At 34.9% G+C, this 14,980-nt stretch overlaps 2 protein-coding genes across 7 annotated transcripts; one reads left to right on the top strand and one right to left on the bottom strand.

Annotated features, from left to right (window-relative positions):
* LOC114396104 (DNA-directed RNA polymerase III subunit RPC10-like) lies at positions 1-3,173 on the top strand. 2 transcript variants are annotated; one of them, XM_028358004.1, is made up of 4 exons: positions 1-236; positions 1,373-1,495; positions 1,582-1,672; positions 2,726-3,173. In XM_028358004.1, the coding sequence occupies exons 2-4, from the start codon at positions 1,382-1,384 to the stop codon at positions 2,854-2,856; spliced, it is 336 nt and encodes a 111-aa protein (XP_028213805.1). In that variant the 5' UTR covers positions 1-236; positions 1,373-1,381; the 3' UTR covers positions 2,857-3,173. The 2 variants fall into 2 exon arrangements, with proteins under 2 accessions (XP_028213805.1, XP_028213804.1); XM_028358003.1 differs by having other exon boundaries at positions 1-271.
* A 386-nt stretch (positions 3,174-3,559) lies between these two features.
* On the bottom strand, positions 3,560-11,060 carry LOC114396103 (dol-P-Glc:Glc(2)Man(9)GlcNAc(2)-PP-Dol alpha-1,2-glucosyltransferase-like). Of its 5 annotated transcripts, none has more exons than XM_028357998.1 (9): positions 10,736-11,060; positions 9,055-9,297; positions 8,859-8,947; positions 6,968-7,298; positions 5,556-5,817; positions 5,260-5,397; positions 4,970-5,174; positions 4,051-4,193; positions 3,560-3,975 (listed from the first exon to the last, which is right to left on the bottom strand). In XM_028357998.1, exons 2-9 carry the CDS (start codon positions 9,142-9,144, stop codon positions 3,716-3,718), a joined length of 1,518 nt encoding a protein of 505 aa, XP_028213799.1. In that variant the 5' UTR covers positions 9,145-9,297; positions 10,736-11,060; the 3' UTR covers positions 3,560-3,715. The 5 variants fall into 5 exon arrangements, with proteins under 5 accessions (XP_028213799.1, XP_028213798.1, XP_028213802.1 ...); XM_028357997.1 differs by having other exon boundaries at positions 9,055-9,284; XM_028358001.1 differs by having other exon boundaries at positions 10,742-11,060.
* Between the last annotated feature and the right edge of the window lie 3,920 nt (positions 11,061-14,980).

Below are 14,980 nucleotides of genomic sequence, written 5' to 3'. Positions count from 1 at the left end.
GATGCACCAAATGTCGCGATTTATTTCACTTGCTCAAAACGTCTGAGCCCGTCTCACCCTCCACGCAGCATTTCCCTGCTTAAACCCTCCAGCAGCCTCCAAACAAAAACCCTAATTCACTAACCCCATTTCAAATCCCAATCACGTTTCCGATCAATCATCACCTTCTCCATAATCTCTCCGTTCGCGTCGCAAATCGAGCGAGATAGTGTCGAGTCGAACCAACGATCGAGAAGGTAAAAGCGTTCCAAAAATACCATCGAGGATAACGGTAACAATGCACAAATTGTGCCTAATATCCCTCTTGTTTCATTATAATGACTAGTTGTTATAGTTTATACTCTTTTTTCATGTTTATAATGTGACGATACGATCCCCCCACTCCCGCGTGTTTTCTGTTTTTGAGCAATGCGCGTGGATAAATGAGTAGCGCTGACTCTGTGGATTGTAATCTTCATCTGGGATGCTAAGTGTTTGATGAAAATGCTGAAACAGTAGATCATTAGTGTGACATGCCAATGAATGAAATTAGAATGTGATATAGTTTGTATGTGTTGAATTGATTTGTGTGTGTGTGGCGGGGGGGTGGGGGGGGGGGGATCAATGTTTCATCATGTTTGATATTTCAAACTCTAATTAGAAAGTTTCAATTTTCCTGCTCATAAGCTTTATCAATATCCAAACAAAAAAACAGCCTGTTTCTTTGATCTTTTACGTTATTCCATTCCACCATAGCAATAGCAACAAGAACTGCATAGACAATCTTTGTAATAATTTTATAAAGTCACATTCTTTTTCTTTTTTATGTAATAAATATTTTTGTATTTTTTATGTAATAATTTCTTTCTTTTCAAACATTTTTATTTTATTTTTGAGTCTTGCTAACCAAAGCCCTTAGGACATTGGTTAAGGAACTAAAAGGGGAAAGTATTTAGTGTGTAAATCATAGGGAAGTGTAAAAAAAATCATGGACAATGCAATTTTCTGTCTCCCAATAAAAACATTTCTACTTTAAGTTCCTTAACAAATTATACACCCGTCCTTGGGATAGAAAAAGAGTAATTCTACATCCTTTTACAGTGTATTTTCACTAATTCTCCTACTTAGTAAATAAAGAAAGTATTCAATTTTTTTTTATGTTCTAAGGTATTAAATGCATTTAGCATTTATTTAATACTTTCTTTAAGCATCAGGACTGATTTATAGGATATGATAGGAAAATTGTTTTTAATTCAGTTTTTGCTTACGACGGAAAAACAAAACACATACCTGGTAACACTCTAGATTCTGGAATTTGGCTTAAATTGGAACCCTATGAGAAAAATAAAGTAGATATTTCTTCATGTTAATGACAATTTTTGTTATTTTGCAGATATAGAAGATGGAGTTTTGCCCCAGTTGTGGTAACATGCTACAGTATGAATTGCCTTATATGGGTCGCCCTTCAAGATTTTTTTGTTCTGCTTGCCCATATGTTTGCCACATTGAGAATAGGGTAGGAATTAACTTTGACCATTTCATGCTTCTTTAATACATTTATAGCTGCTTGTTCATGGTTTTTTTTTTATTTTCACTTCACAGGTTGAGATCAAAAGAAAGCAAAGGTTGGTGAGAAAAGAGATAGAGCCTATATTCTCCGAGGATGACATGACAAATGCACCATCAACTGAAGGTACATTTCCTTTCTTTCTTATTTAGACAGACGTTTTCTAAGAGAATTATAGTTTAAGATGTCCCATAAATGCATTCAGAATTCACGATATATAAGCACTAAGATGACTAATTAACCATCTTTGGAGCTCAAATACTCAAATTTTGCTCAATTATTAATGTCCTATGCTTATATGATATTGAGAGGCATACAAACAAAGGCACAACTTACAGAAGGAAGATAAGTGTCAATGTGAACTCACTTTTCATAGTAGTTCTAGTCTTTTACACGTACTATTGCAGAAGGGGACAGGGATAGAGCTAGGTTGTAGCACATCAAATTTCTTGTAAAAAAAGTGAAGCCAAACCTAGGCAAACAACAAATATTCTATCACAATTTTTGGTTGCTGATATAGCATCTTTCTCTTTTGCCTATACACGTCAAAGTTTGTATGGTTTGGCCCAATAATGTGTCTCAATGCAATAATTTGTCATAAATTGAGCTGTAGGAAGTAGGAAGGTTGAAGTTTTGGTCTGGTTCAGTTTGAAACTTGAACATGGATTGAACTAATCTTAATCTCAAGTAATTCACCTGATTGTTGAATCATTCTGCAACACTAATTATGTTTGGTTGTTTCAATTTGCGTATTGCAGTTTGGCTTGACAACTCCTAAATTGGATTCTGTTTTGAAGTTTACCTTTTTTGTGCTAAGTTTGCTTTGCTGTTCATCATGGATTTCCATTATAATTTCTCTTACATTTTTAGGTTTTTAGTTGGTTCAAAGTTTAAGTTTTTTTTTTTTTTTTTTTTCATTTTTTGGATTTTGATTAGTAAGTTTTGTTTGATTTTGTTGGGAAAACATATAATTGATTGATCGGGAAAGTCATAAAACTAGTGTACATTATAGTATAAACAACCATAATAAATAAATTATTCTTACCAATATTGTATTGCGATATTTTTAAGGGCATGCCTAATTATGTGATATTTATTTCTTCGTTTTTTCTTTATCAATTCCTTGTTCTTCTCTCCCCCCCCCACCCTTTTTTTTTCACCCATTCGCTTTTCTTGTAGCGACGTGCCCATTTTGCGGTCATGGTAAAGCTGCTTTCAAAGAATTTCAGACTCGATCGGCTGATGAGCCAGCAACTCTATTTTATAAGTGCTTGAACAATGACTGTAAAAAACAATGGCGTGAAGGTTGACTTCAAACATGGCCTTATATTTCTTCATTTTGCTGAGGATAGAAAAGCTTTTGTTGTAATTGGGCCAATATGACAGCTAAGAGTGTTTGGATAGTTTTTACATTTTCGCTGACAATAATCTAAGTGATACATTTTTTTTTTCTTTCTTTATTACTATCGAAGTTTGTTTTAGGGATTAGAAAATTGAGATGGTAAGCATTCCTCGTGTTTCATACGAAAGATTCCAAATTGCCCATTAGACAAAAGTTAATATGGTTGTTATTTCCTGTTGTAATTGTAATATGCTCAATTTACTCGGGTATTTCATATTGTTTTAAGTTTGATTTTTACAGTGTGGAATGTGGATCCACGCTTTCACATCAAATGTAACAAATGTAGAAGTTGCATATTTCTGATTAAAAAATGAGAAGTTGTGTTGAATATTTTTAAATTTAGATGTTATATTATCACACTTTAAAAGTTTCAATCTCATCGTCAGTGTCCATTGTAAATAAAAAGAGCAACCTCTAAATCTGGTTCATTAAGAGAAAAGTATCCAAATAGTATCAACATACCCAAATTAAGTACCTTTTTATTTAAAAAAAAAATAATTGTGTGGCACATTACCATCCACACTCGAGTCCGTACTCGATACACGTAAAACTAGAGTTTGAGAATATTAGATACTTAACCTAAAATCCTCGTATTTACAGGAATTATAAAATGAAAGGTGGTAAACATTAGAACTTTTATTCAAGTAATTAAAAGGATTATCATATTAACTAAGCAGATTTAAAATTTTACTCTTGTTAAACTGGGGGTAAAAGCCTAATAAAAAGGACAGTTTGTGTTACAAATCTTGTTTTTGTGATGAATTGAATCACCATATAAACCTTTGAATTCCAGGCTCATGATCCCAATGAAATGGCCGAAACAGAAACATCATCATTGTAAAGATATTGACACCAATATACAGTGTGCCTGTGAGAATCCAACTTTGATCATCCCTATTGTTACAATGAAGCACCAGGAAATAGAATGGTATAGTGTAGTATCTGAACTCTATTAGTGGAGCTGGTACAAGAACAGCAGCAGTAGCCAAGAAGTATGCCAATGCCCATATTTTACTTCGAAATTTTCCTGTTTGACAAAGGATATTAGTTATAATTCCACAAGCAATTGAATCAAACAAGAATGCATGGTCTATTTACTGACCCAACATGTGGATGATGGAGAGCCATGAACATATATAAACTGGGACTAAAAGATACTTAATTGACCAGTGAGCCATGATAACTTTCTTCCAAAGATAAAAAGGGTAATGCCGATTATCGGCAAGCAGGTATGGATGAGCTACACTGCAAAAATTGAGAGACACAAGTGAGCCAGAAAGTTGAGGTTAAACATGTCATAGAGAGCGCATTAGATTTTGGATATTGCTCTGTTTGGATAAAGTTCTCAATGAGCACTTGTAAAAGAAGAAAATAGATAGAAAATGATTTAAACTTCCCTCATAAGTTAAAATTAGTTTATGTATAAGCTAATTTATGGAAGTTTTTTCATTTTTTTCCAAAAGCTAATTTAACTTGTGGGATAAGCTTAATTCATTTTAACTTGTTATTTCTTTTCCTATAAGTGCTTATTGAGAACTTTACCCAAACAGGGCCATAGTAAAACATGAGTTAATATTCTTGCAGTGGAGATTTAGAATGAGCTGGGCTTCATGAGAAAGTGTTAACATTCAGGCATACTCAAGTGGAAAAGTTATCACTTGAAATAGCTAGAACTGCTGGACAAACTGTATTAAGAGACAGTAAATAAAGGGGCCTGATAATGAGCACCGTAAGGACACCGGTTAAGGAATTGATAAATAGAAGATTTTTATTAGAAATCATGGCGGGGGTGCATTGGTAATAATAAATGTTACATTTTCCTATAAAAACTTTCCACTTCTGGTTAGCATTCTTCTTAAGTAAAAAGAGGTTGGAAAGATGAGCTTAAATTTTACAGTATTGGAGCAAAACTGCAAAAGCAGTCTATAAATTCACCACCACCAGAACATGCATTTAATTGTGGACAATCAAAATACAGATTCTGATTGCTAGTTTACTTAGTCATCTGAGTCCGACATCACCTGAAAAAGTGTACTGAGAGCAGGCCAACAACAAGGGCCAGAAACATCTGAAAGAAAAGAAGGGCCCTACTCTTGCGAAACATCTGAAACAGGTCCACAGCTTTAGTGATAGTGAAGTGCATAGGAGCCTGAGCCAATACAGAAACCAAACTAAAATAAAGCATCTGCGCAAAATGTGGGGTAACTGCGTGTGCTTCTTTTGCACCTGCAGTGTCAGTAGGATATGTGTGAGAAAGAAGGTCTTTGGGGCCCCTAAAGATCACAAGGGAAAATAAGAAAATCAATGTTACCCAGAACAACACTTCCATTCCAATAGACAAATAAAAGAAAGGCCACCACCATCATGAGATAGGGACTAAATGAAATTAAAAGCTCCCACTTCATGTACCATAATGTTAAAAGGATGGACCATATTTCATCAGCAAAACCTGCGAAATGATATGAATAATTGTATTCTATATATGTTGCAGAAAGTTGTAGGAGTGGGATGGGGTTAACTTTTTGCTCTCTACAGTTATATAGTTATTTTATTTTCTTAGGAGCATAGAATAGGCTTCATGGATCTCTTAAACATGTGAAAGCAAACCTGAAGAAAAGGAAGGAGAAGAAGCAAGTAAACTAGACGACGAGTTTCCAATAGATTTAACAATTTTTCGCTTTCTCAGATTGAAACCCTCCGTATTTGTACTAGTAGCATATGCCAACCCATGGTTGATAGATACATCCGGCTCATCAGTTTTTGTACTGTGCTTTGCATGAGCCACAGAAATATTTATGATCCCAGTGCATGCAACAAAAAGCACCCATATAATATTTGTTTGTCGAATAACAACTGCAAATGCGCCAATCTATATAAATAAAATAGGATGCATTACCACCACTATAAAATAGAATGACAAATATAATTATCTATGTATGCTGGTAAAAGCATCTGTAAACCTATTCATCAAGAGTTATGTTGTACAGACTGAAGTCAGAATATCAAGTGTGTTTGATTTTGTTTTTGTTTTAAAAACTATTTTATAAAACAATTTTCTAAAACTAATTTTTAGAAAATAGGAGTGAGGGAAAAGTTGTGACAGTGTAAGGAAGAACATAAATAATAGAAAACTGAAGGTAGAAAACCAAAACAATTTAGGATGTTATGTTTTTTCAAAATTATGAACTAAAAAATAGATGTCAGTTTTCAAAAACTACTCTATCAAATATTTTTTTTTGGTTATTAAAAACAGAAAATAGTTATAAAAAATAGGATTCAAATAGGCCCTAAGAAGTTTATAATCTAGAAGCAAACATACAAGAGATAAGGGAGCCTTTCTAAAAACAAACAAGAGATAAGGGATAATAAAGATTCATTTGAACTAAGAATAGCTATGAAAATAATGATAGAATTAATTCTACAAAAGTTGGTTTTTTTTCTTTTCTGAAAACAGACCAGAATGAAAAATTGGTAAAGTAATATTTTGAACTTATTCCTGCAATAAGCATACAAACATATACGTTTGTATTTTCCTAGTTATAAGAACAAAGGATCATGACGAGAAACAAATTAGGTCTTTGCAGTAAATATGTTCAATAACAACAAAAAGTAGGCATTTATAATCATTATGTTAAAAAACATAGGTTCACCCAATAGGTTTAGCTCAGTTGACAACACATGCTGAGTTTGTAGGGGGGGGGGGGGGGGTCCTAAGTTCGATTCCCGTAGAATACATTCTTTGGAAGGGGTGAGAAGCTTTAAGTGTAACTAAGTCCTGACCCGAGGATTAGCCCCATAGCCAGCCCAAAAGACAGACGCTTGTGGGGATATCTTAGGGTCCCACCGAGGAGACAAAGACCCTAATTACGGTGGTTACAAAAAAAACATAGGTTCAACTGTTTTAGAAGTGCCATGATATAGTAAAATAAAGGAGCTTGGATAAAAATATCATACACACAAATAATAAAAATATCAGTTTAAATATTTGTTTACTACATTAAAATATAAATATACCTTACCAATGCACTAAACCAGTAATTTTTCTTCAAACTTGCAAGATACATAGCCAGCACCGCAGTAACAGATGCAACATCTGTATAATAGAGAAAAGTGAAGAACCAGTGAAGGGGGTACAAGGATAGGACCACTGCATGAAGCATCACCTTCCTATCATTAAGTGTTGGCTTCAAGTGAGTAACTATGTCATATAGAATTAAACTACAGACAACTGCTAAAACACCATTAATTGATCGAAGAATTGCAGCAGAGCACAAGTCAGAAATTGAAGCAGCTTCTACACAGTAAAAGCCTGGAAACAAAGAAGCAACATGGGCAAGTGAAAGATAGTACCTGCAAAAGTTATTAAATTGCAAAGATCAACCTTGATATTTGATACTACATTATACTTTCGGTAATTTATCAAGGCAGAATTTTTTATTTGCTCAATCTTCTGATCAGAGATTTGAGCAGCACTTCAAATATTATCTTCTATCAGAACCAGATAGTTACAAAGACAATAGTATACGTATACAATTTTTAAGTACTCAAAGTGGCCCAGGTTCTTTCCCATAAGTTTTTAGGATTCACTCATTCATTTAAACAGAAAAATCATAATCTTATGTTTGCTTCTATGAGTATGATTCTCATTTCTCAATCATACTAAAGTTAGATTAAACAATGCAAGCATCCAGTTGTAAATTTCTATATTTGGAATTTTTATTCACTTGAATACATGGATGCCGTGCTTAATCATAATCATTAATAACAATACCCAGAACGACCTTTCTCTATATATTTGTCAATTGTCACCCACTGCCACTACAGCTTAAGCACAATGGCAGACCAAAAAAATTATAGCTATGACTAGAGAACAATAAAAAATCCCATCTTGTCAGGAAAATATCCAAATTGATCACATATTCCTACAACTGCTTCTGTGTCAAATGCGTATGAAATATATTAGCTGCATCGCAATACAAAATAAACAATAATATAATACAAATATTGCACTGCAAGTTTGGTATACCCAACATATTGGTATGTAGTTAATTGTTCATGAATGATTTCATACTTTCTGCTCTTCATCCTATAATATGCATTTTTCATTCACTTTCATTTTATCAAACATACTAACTGTTAGAAAGAGTCTCAGGGTCAGTATTACACTGAACCGAGGCCTTTATTAGTGTATAAGAGAAGAAACAAAGGGCAATGAGTTGTAACAGAAATACAGTTAGGATAGTTAGCTGTGAAACAGTTATTCTGTTGGGGGAGTAGTTAGTTGTGAAACAGTTATTCTGTTAGGGGAGTTAGTTAGAAAAGGGAGGATAAATAGCCACTTCTCTTGGAAAGGGGGTATTTTGAGATTGAATTGTTAGACAAGGGAGTTCCCCTGTGAGAGAAGAGTGTTTCTCTGAGCATGGTTCTGTTAATAGTTCATAATCAATAAACTGAATCCTTTCTTCAGTCCATCTTTTCTGTTCTAGTTGGTTACAGAACCCATCTCTGAGTTGTGTTAGAGGATTTATTGAAGAAGAATCCTATCACTAACTAACTAAGTAAGTAACATACCCCAGTGCCCAGAGGCTCCTCGCTATGCAAAGGTATGGGAGAGGGTCATTTCATCAAACATAAGCAGTTTTTTTTTTTTGGTTAATAAAAAGTTAGGGGGAGGAGAGGCTGCCCCATTCCAAGGACAAGGCATGCCACATGCTTCAACAAGGATAATACTGCCAGCCAAGGCAGACTGTTGAGAGATAAGCCTAAGCATTTTAGGAAAAGCACTTCAGCCATCTGTAGATGAACTTCCCCCTTTGGCATAACACATAAGTAGTTGTATATAAGCTAGAGGGATCAAATTTTCCTGAAGATGGGGCCAGAGGCAAAGGTACCAAAGAGAAAAGAACATACAGGCCAGGAGGAGTGGTAATCATAGGGTCCCAACTTCCAAAATTTCCCTTGCAGTACTGCTGTGCCTGTGGTATATGAAATATTTCATCCTGCAAATCATGGACATCAGTCATATTGAATAAAGGGAAATTTTCTTCAGTATCAATTTAAGTATCAACAACTGTCTGTTCCCCAGTTTAATAAACTTTTTTCTTACCATATATGGCTCAGGAACTATGCGATTAACCATTACAGTGGTAGGAATAACCCATAGGCTCACTATTACTGCAAGAGCTATTTTTCCCATTTCCCCCTCTACCTTCAGTAATAACAGGACCACAACAACTGTAATTGTAGATGTCAAAAAGTGTATATCAATGTCTGAATGTCATGTGCAACAGTTATGACTCCGCATGCTCAAGCTGAATTGCACACTAAAGCCTTTTCCTGAAAAACCAAACTGAAGAAGCTATATGACTATGAACTGTATACCTGATGTAGAAATCATTCTAGTGAATATGAAATTAGATTACCTAAACTAGGGAATACCACAAAGACATATATATATCTAAGTAATCCAACTAGCACAAGACACTAAACACATAATAGGGAGCATTATCTCGTCAAAGCTAAAAATATGCATATTTCAAAGGTGAAAGAAATATCTAAGCTCCCTGCAAAGAAGTAGGCATTCAAAATCAGCCCAAACCCCAAAGTGTCAATTTCTAGGTTGTATGACATTATTCCATTCAATGGCACCTTCTATGGAAGTCGTAATTTGTTTCTAACTAAGTCAATGACAATAAGTTTTAGGGGTGTGGAGGACAAAAGCTGTAGAGTCTACCCGGGTTGTGTTACATGCATATAATATCGCAATTGATTAACGATTTGAGAATTGGGGACAACGAAAAGCCCACATATATCAATAGCTTCGTACATCATCATAATCAGCTTACACTTCAAAATTCAAAACTGGTGAGTCTTGGTCTGTAACTTAGCTGGTTACAATAGTACAGAAAATCAAAACACACACAAATGGAAGTCCAATAACCATATATATGCAGAAACCATATATGTAGCATATCAGATAGCCCTGAATTCCTTCCATGCCATCCAAAGACAAGTTTATTTTTTTCTCAAGAATTCTCGAACTAAAATTTTTTGTTTAAAGCATCATCATACCCATTGATAACAATGTTTAACTTTTCATTAGAAGCCATGTCAACCAGTCCATAATTTGATGTTATTCCACAACAACATCAATAACAATATTTTATATTATTATATACAAAATAAATAACAAAAATCAGCACTTACTAAAAATGCTCACTTCTCATTGAATTTACAAGTTGATTATGGTTTAGTTTGGATAAACTTCTCTGTAAGTACTTATAGGAGAAAATAGTACGCTAAAATGCATGTCAGAATCAATTTATGCACTTTAACTTCTATAATCTAACTTCTCCAAAAGCTAAGGTGATAAGTTGTTAATTTTAACTTATTAGCAAAGCTCAACTCATTTTACCACCTTAGTTTTTTCTCCTATAAGTGCTTATAGAAAAGTTGATCCAACCAGGGCCTAAGTTACCACATCCCTCATCTTCCCAATCAATTAAGCTAATATTAATATAAAGTTTACAACCTCCAGTCAAAGGCTCTATTATGTATTCCCTTAAATAAATAAAAAATGCAAATTGACAATTTATTGGAGTACCCATTTTCCCTATAAAACATACCCATACCCAATTAAACCCTTTGCAAATACAGTACAAGTTTCTACACATGCAGACAAAATCCACAAAAGGGTTGTTGCAAACTATAAATGTAAGTCATAAAAGATTGGGAAAAAAGTAAATCAAGCTCCAACAAGGCATTCCAAAAGGGTGCCAAAGCAGTACATGTACATTTGCAGAGAGAAGCGGGTGATGCGAAGCGCACGCGGTGACTTACGACGAAGGAAAGCGGTGACAGAGAAAGAGAAAAGAACCCCCTTTGAGCCAAATTTGCAAGGGGTGGTTGTTGAATTGAAGTTGGATGGTTTGAGAAATGTTTTGAAAGAAGAAAACTTTGAGAAGGATGAACTGAAAAATAGAAATAATAAAAAGGTTTGGAATTTGGAAAAGAAAATTGCTGCAACAAATACTCTATGGTGTTTGTTCAGTGTTTACAATTTGAGGGATTTGGTTGGAATTGGGTCCCGCGGCTCTCTTCAGTTTACACTTTTTTCTCACAAGAAAACAATGGTGGAACAACATTGTTTTTTTTGTTTTTCATATTTTTTTATTCTATAATTTTAAGGAATAATTGGACTTGTCTCCTTTCAAGTTGATATTTATTAATTCCAATATTTAATAACAATTAGGCAAAATTGTAAATTTGGTCCCCCATTGTATCTTTAATTTCGATTTTGGTCTCCCGTTAAAATTATCGATGAATTTTATTCATCTATTTTATCCAATCACGCAATATTGGTCCTCTAGATAAGAATTGGACATTGACCGTTAACAATTGACGTTGACTGACATGTGTCAACATCTGAGAAGTACGTCAAAGGGTTTGTGATTTTTAACCTAGTAACATTTTTACCCCAATCCTAAATGGTAATATCAAAGTTATGCTTTAGAACTGCTCCCTGAAAATCCGAAATTGGAACCGCGAACCGTAAAGGAAATCTCGTGTGCGTGAGGTGTCGCTGTTGATTGTTCACGGTGGTGTTCGTGAGCATGAAGTGTCGCTGTTGATTGTTGTAGGAAGATGGAAGTGTCTTTTGTTTGCAAGTAAGTTAGGTTATTTTATTGAAGTTTTGTTTATATTATAATGGTGGATAGTTATCGTCCATTTGTGGGGTTTGCTTGTTGATGTGGTCCACATAGTGTTTTCCAGTGTGAATTTGTGTTGAGGTTTTGGGGTCCACGAGGTGTTTAGTGCTTTCTTTTGTTGTGGTGGTCCCTTATGTCTTCGTTGGTGGTGTGGTCCAGATTTTATCTTTGACGGGGTGTGTACTGATTTTTTTTATTATTAAAAACCCTTCATTGGTTATCGTTTCACCCGGAAACATGAATGGTGCTTTTTTTTGTTGTGGTGGTCCCGATTTTGGCTTTTGTTTTTGTTTTGTTCTGAAAACCTTTGGTGGGTGTTGTTTTTATTCATTTTTTGGGCTTTGTTGTCATTCATGTTTTTCACAGGCCAACCAAAGAACAAACAGTGAGGTTAAAGATTCACCATGGAGGGATGTTTATTTATAATCCATTTACTGTATATGTCAATGGTCAGATCGTTGAAGAAGAATGGGGTTGGAATGTGGATACTATGTTGTATATTGACTTCACGAAGGTGATTAACTCTCTTAGGTACAAATCATTCAAATGCTTATGGTACAGGGACCCCCGAAAAGCACTTTGCAGAGGGTTAAAGCCACTTAATTGTGACTCTGATATTTTGCAATTGACTGAAGATGTTTCTGGCTTTGATGTGGTTGAAGTGTATGTGGACGAGGGGGTGTTTGACAAATCTGAAAAAAAAGTTGAATGATTTTAAGGGAGATGAGGTTGTTGTAATTGATGGAGTGGAGGTTGAAGCAGTTGTGGAGGGTGAAGATGAGGCTGAGATTCAGGTGGAGGATGAGGTTCAGGTTCATGAGCAAGGTTTGGTGGAGGTTCAAGTGCAAGCTGAAGATGAGGCTAGTGTTGTAGGTGAGATGGTGATTGTTGTTGAGGGTGTGGTGGAGGATGATGTTGGGGCCGAGGAAGATGATGATGATGTTGGGGCTGAGGAAGATGATGATGATAGCAGTGATTGTAGAAGCAAGATATTTTGATGTTTTGATGATGCCAAAGGATCAAGTGCTTCTCAAGTTTTATTCAAGACAAGAATCCAAGAAAATCAAGATATATGATCAAGTTGATCTCTAGAATCTTAGGAAGAAGTTTCCAAATTGAAAAAGCAAAAGGTTTGGCCAAAGAATTTTATCTAAATCATTTTAAATTGAGATTTACTCTTTGGTAATCGATTACCAGAGGATCTAATCGATTACCAGTGGCCAATATGCTTTTTGAAAAGGTTTTAAAAGGTTTTAAATATTTTAGAAAGCATGTAATCGATTACACATGGCTTGTAATCGATTACCAAAGGTTTGGAATGTTTTAAAATAGTCATAAGAAATTTGAATTTAAATTTCAAAGTTGTGTAATCGATTATAATAAGTTGGTAATCGATTACCAGTGTTTAAATATTCAAGTTTCAAATGAGAAGAGTCATAACTCTTCAGAAGTAACTGTGTAATCAATTACACCATTATTGTAATCAATTACCAGTGAGGATTTTTGAATATAACTCCCAACAGTCACATATTTTCAAATGTTTTTGAATGACCATCAAAGGCCTATATATAAGTGACTTGGGATACGAAAATTCTTGAGAGTTTTTATTGCTCAAAAAGTCTTATCCTCTCAAAAGATTAAGATAGTTTTTCTGAACTGAAATGTCTTATCCTCTCAAAAAGGATTCTTTGGTCAAACATTTTTATATTCAATAAGGAATCTTGATTGATCTTCAATTGTAATATCCTTCTCTTTCAAGAGAGATTTCTTCTTCTCTTCTTCTTATTTCTGAAAAGGGATTAAGAGACCAAGGGCCTCTTGTTGTAAAGGATTCCTGAACACAAGGAAAGGGTTGTTCCTGTGTGGTTCAGACTTTGTAAAAGGAGTTTTACAAAGAGAGTGGAAAATCTCAAGTGGGTTGCTTGAGGACTGGACGTAGGCACGGGAAGTGGCTTCCCTTAAACTTCTTTTATTTATTGCTATTTATCTTTTGCTTTAAAGAAGTTTATTTTGAATTGTCTTTTGAGTAATTCATGTTAAGGGTGCATTGTTAATCCAAAAAGAGAGAGTGAAATTTTAATTGGGGAATAGTCTTTGTATCTTAATTTAACCCCCCCCCCCCTTTCTTAAGATAACTGAGGCCATTTGTCTAACAGTGATTGTAGTGAAGTTTCAGATAGTGACTTTGAAGAAAGCTCGGATTGGACAAAATGGTTGGACCCTGAGACATTTAGTCGAAGTAGTGACCCCACATTTGATACTAATAAAGTAGACTCAACAAATTCTGATTTTGGTGATGAAGTTGGATATTCTGATGAGTTGGATAGTCCAACTGGAAGTGAAGTCAGATTTCCTCGTTTTAAGGTGCCTGAAAATGATGAAGATGTCAAGTTTGAGGTAGGGTTGCAGTTCACTAGTAAGAAACAAATTCTAGAGGCTATCAAAACCTTTGCTATAATGTATAAGAAGAATCTGAAGGTTAAAAAAATGACAAGAATAAAGTCATTGCAATCTATAAACCAAAGGGTTGTCCCTTCTACTTACGAGTCAACAAGTCCATTCAAGCGACTTATTGGCAGGTAGTGACGTTGAAAGATGACCATTGTTGCTTTAGAACTGCCAGAAACAGCTAGCCTACACCTGAGTGGGTGGCAAAAAGGTTGATGTCTTTATTAATGCATACTCCCGACATGAAGCTAAAAGCCTTAGTTTCTTATGCTGTAGAAAAATGGGATTCAGGTTGAGTATGGATCAGGCATACAAAACAAAGGTTAAGGCAATGGAAAAAATTGAAGGTGCAACCAGAGATCAGTATGAACATTTAAGAAGTTATGTTGCGGAGCTAACAGAAAAAAACAAGAACAACACTGTGAAGATCAAATGTAACTTAACTCCTCATGGTCCAGTGCTTGAACATATGTATGTAGGCCTGGAGGCTTGTAAGAGTGCATTTGCAACCACTTGCAGACCTTTTTATAGGATTGGATGACTGCTTTCTGAAAGGAGAATATGATGGCCAATTGTTGTCTGCAGTAGGTAAAGATGGAAACAATCAAATGTTTCCTATTGCTTATGCTGTAGTGGAATCTCAAAATTATCCGTCTTGGAAGTGGTTTGTTGATCTCTTGAAGCTGACTTAGATGGTATTTAGGAAGGATGTTGGGCTTTCATTTCTGACCAACAAAAGGTAAATATTAAAATTATGTTGGGCATCTAATTGTTACTATAATTTAATTTATTCACTGTTATTTTTAGGGGTTGGTTGAGGTAATCAAGGAGCTTGGTGATAACGTAGAACATAGACTGTGTGTAAAACATTTGTAT

This window comes from Glycine soja, chromosome 18, assembly GCF_004193775.1.
Source record: "Glycine soja cultivar W05 chromosome 18, ASM419377v2, whole genome shotgun sequence".
NCBI classification, from domain to species: Eukaryota; Viridiplantae; Streptophyta; class Magnoliopsida; order Fabales; family Fabaceae; genus Glycine; species Glycine soja.
Note: the sequence above shows the minus strand (reverse complement) of the source record. Positions and strands in the feature narration are given on the sequence as shown.

Coding starts and splice junctions, on each gene's coding strand:
- LOC114396104 (XM_028358004.1), top strand. CDS start 1,382: ATGGAGTTTTGCCCCAGTTGTGGTAACATGCTACAGTATGAATTGCCT. Junction 1,496..1,581: donor TTTGCCACATTGAGAATAGG/GTAGGAATTAAC, acceptor TTCACTTCACAG/GTTGAGATCAAAAGAAAGCA. Junction 1,673..2,725: donor AAATGCACCATCAACTGAAG/GTACATTTCCTT, acceptor CTTTTCTTGTAG/CGACGTGCCCATTTTGCGGT.
- LOC114396103 (XM_028357998.1), bottom strand. CDS start 9,144: ATGGGAAAAATAGCTCTTGCAGTAATAGTGAGCCTATGGGTTATTCCT. Junction 7,299..8,858: donor ATTACCACTCCTCCTGGCCT/GTATGTTCTTTT, acceptor TAACTTTTGCAG/GTACTATCTTTCACTTGCCC. Junction 5,175..5,259: donor GAATGGAAGTGTTGTTCTGG/GTAACATTGATT, acceptor CTGACACTGCAG/GTGCAAAAGAAGCACACGCA.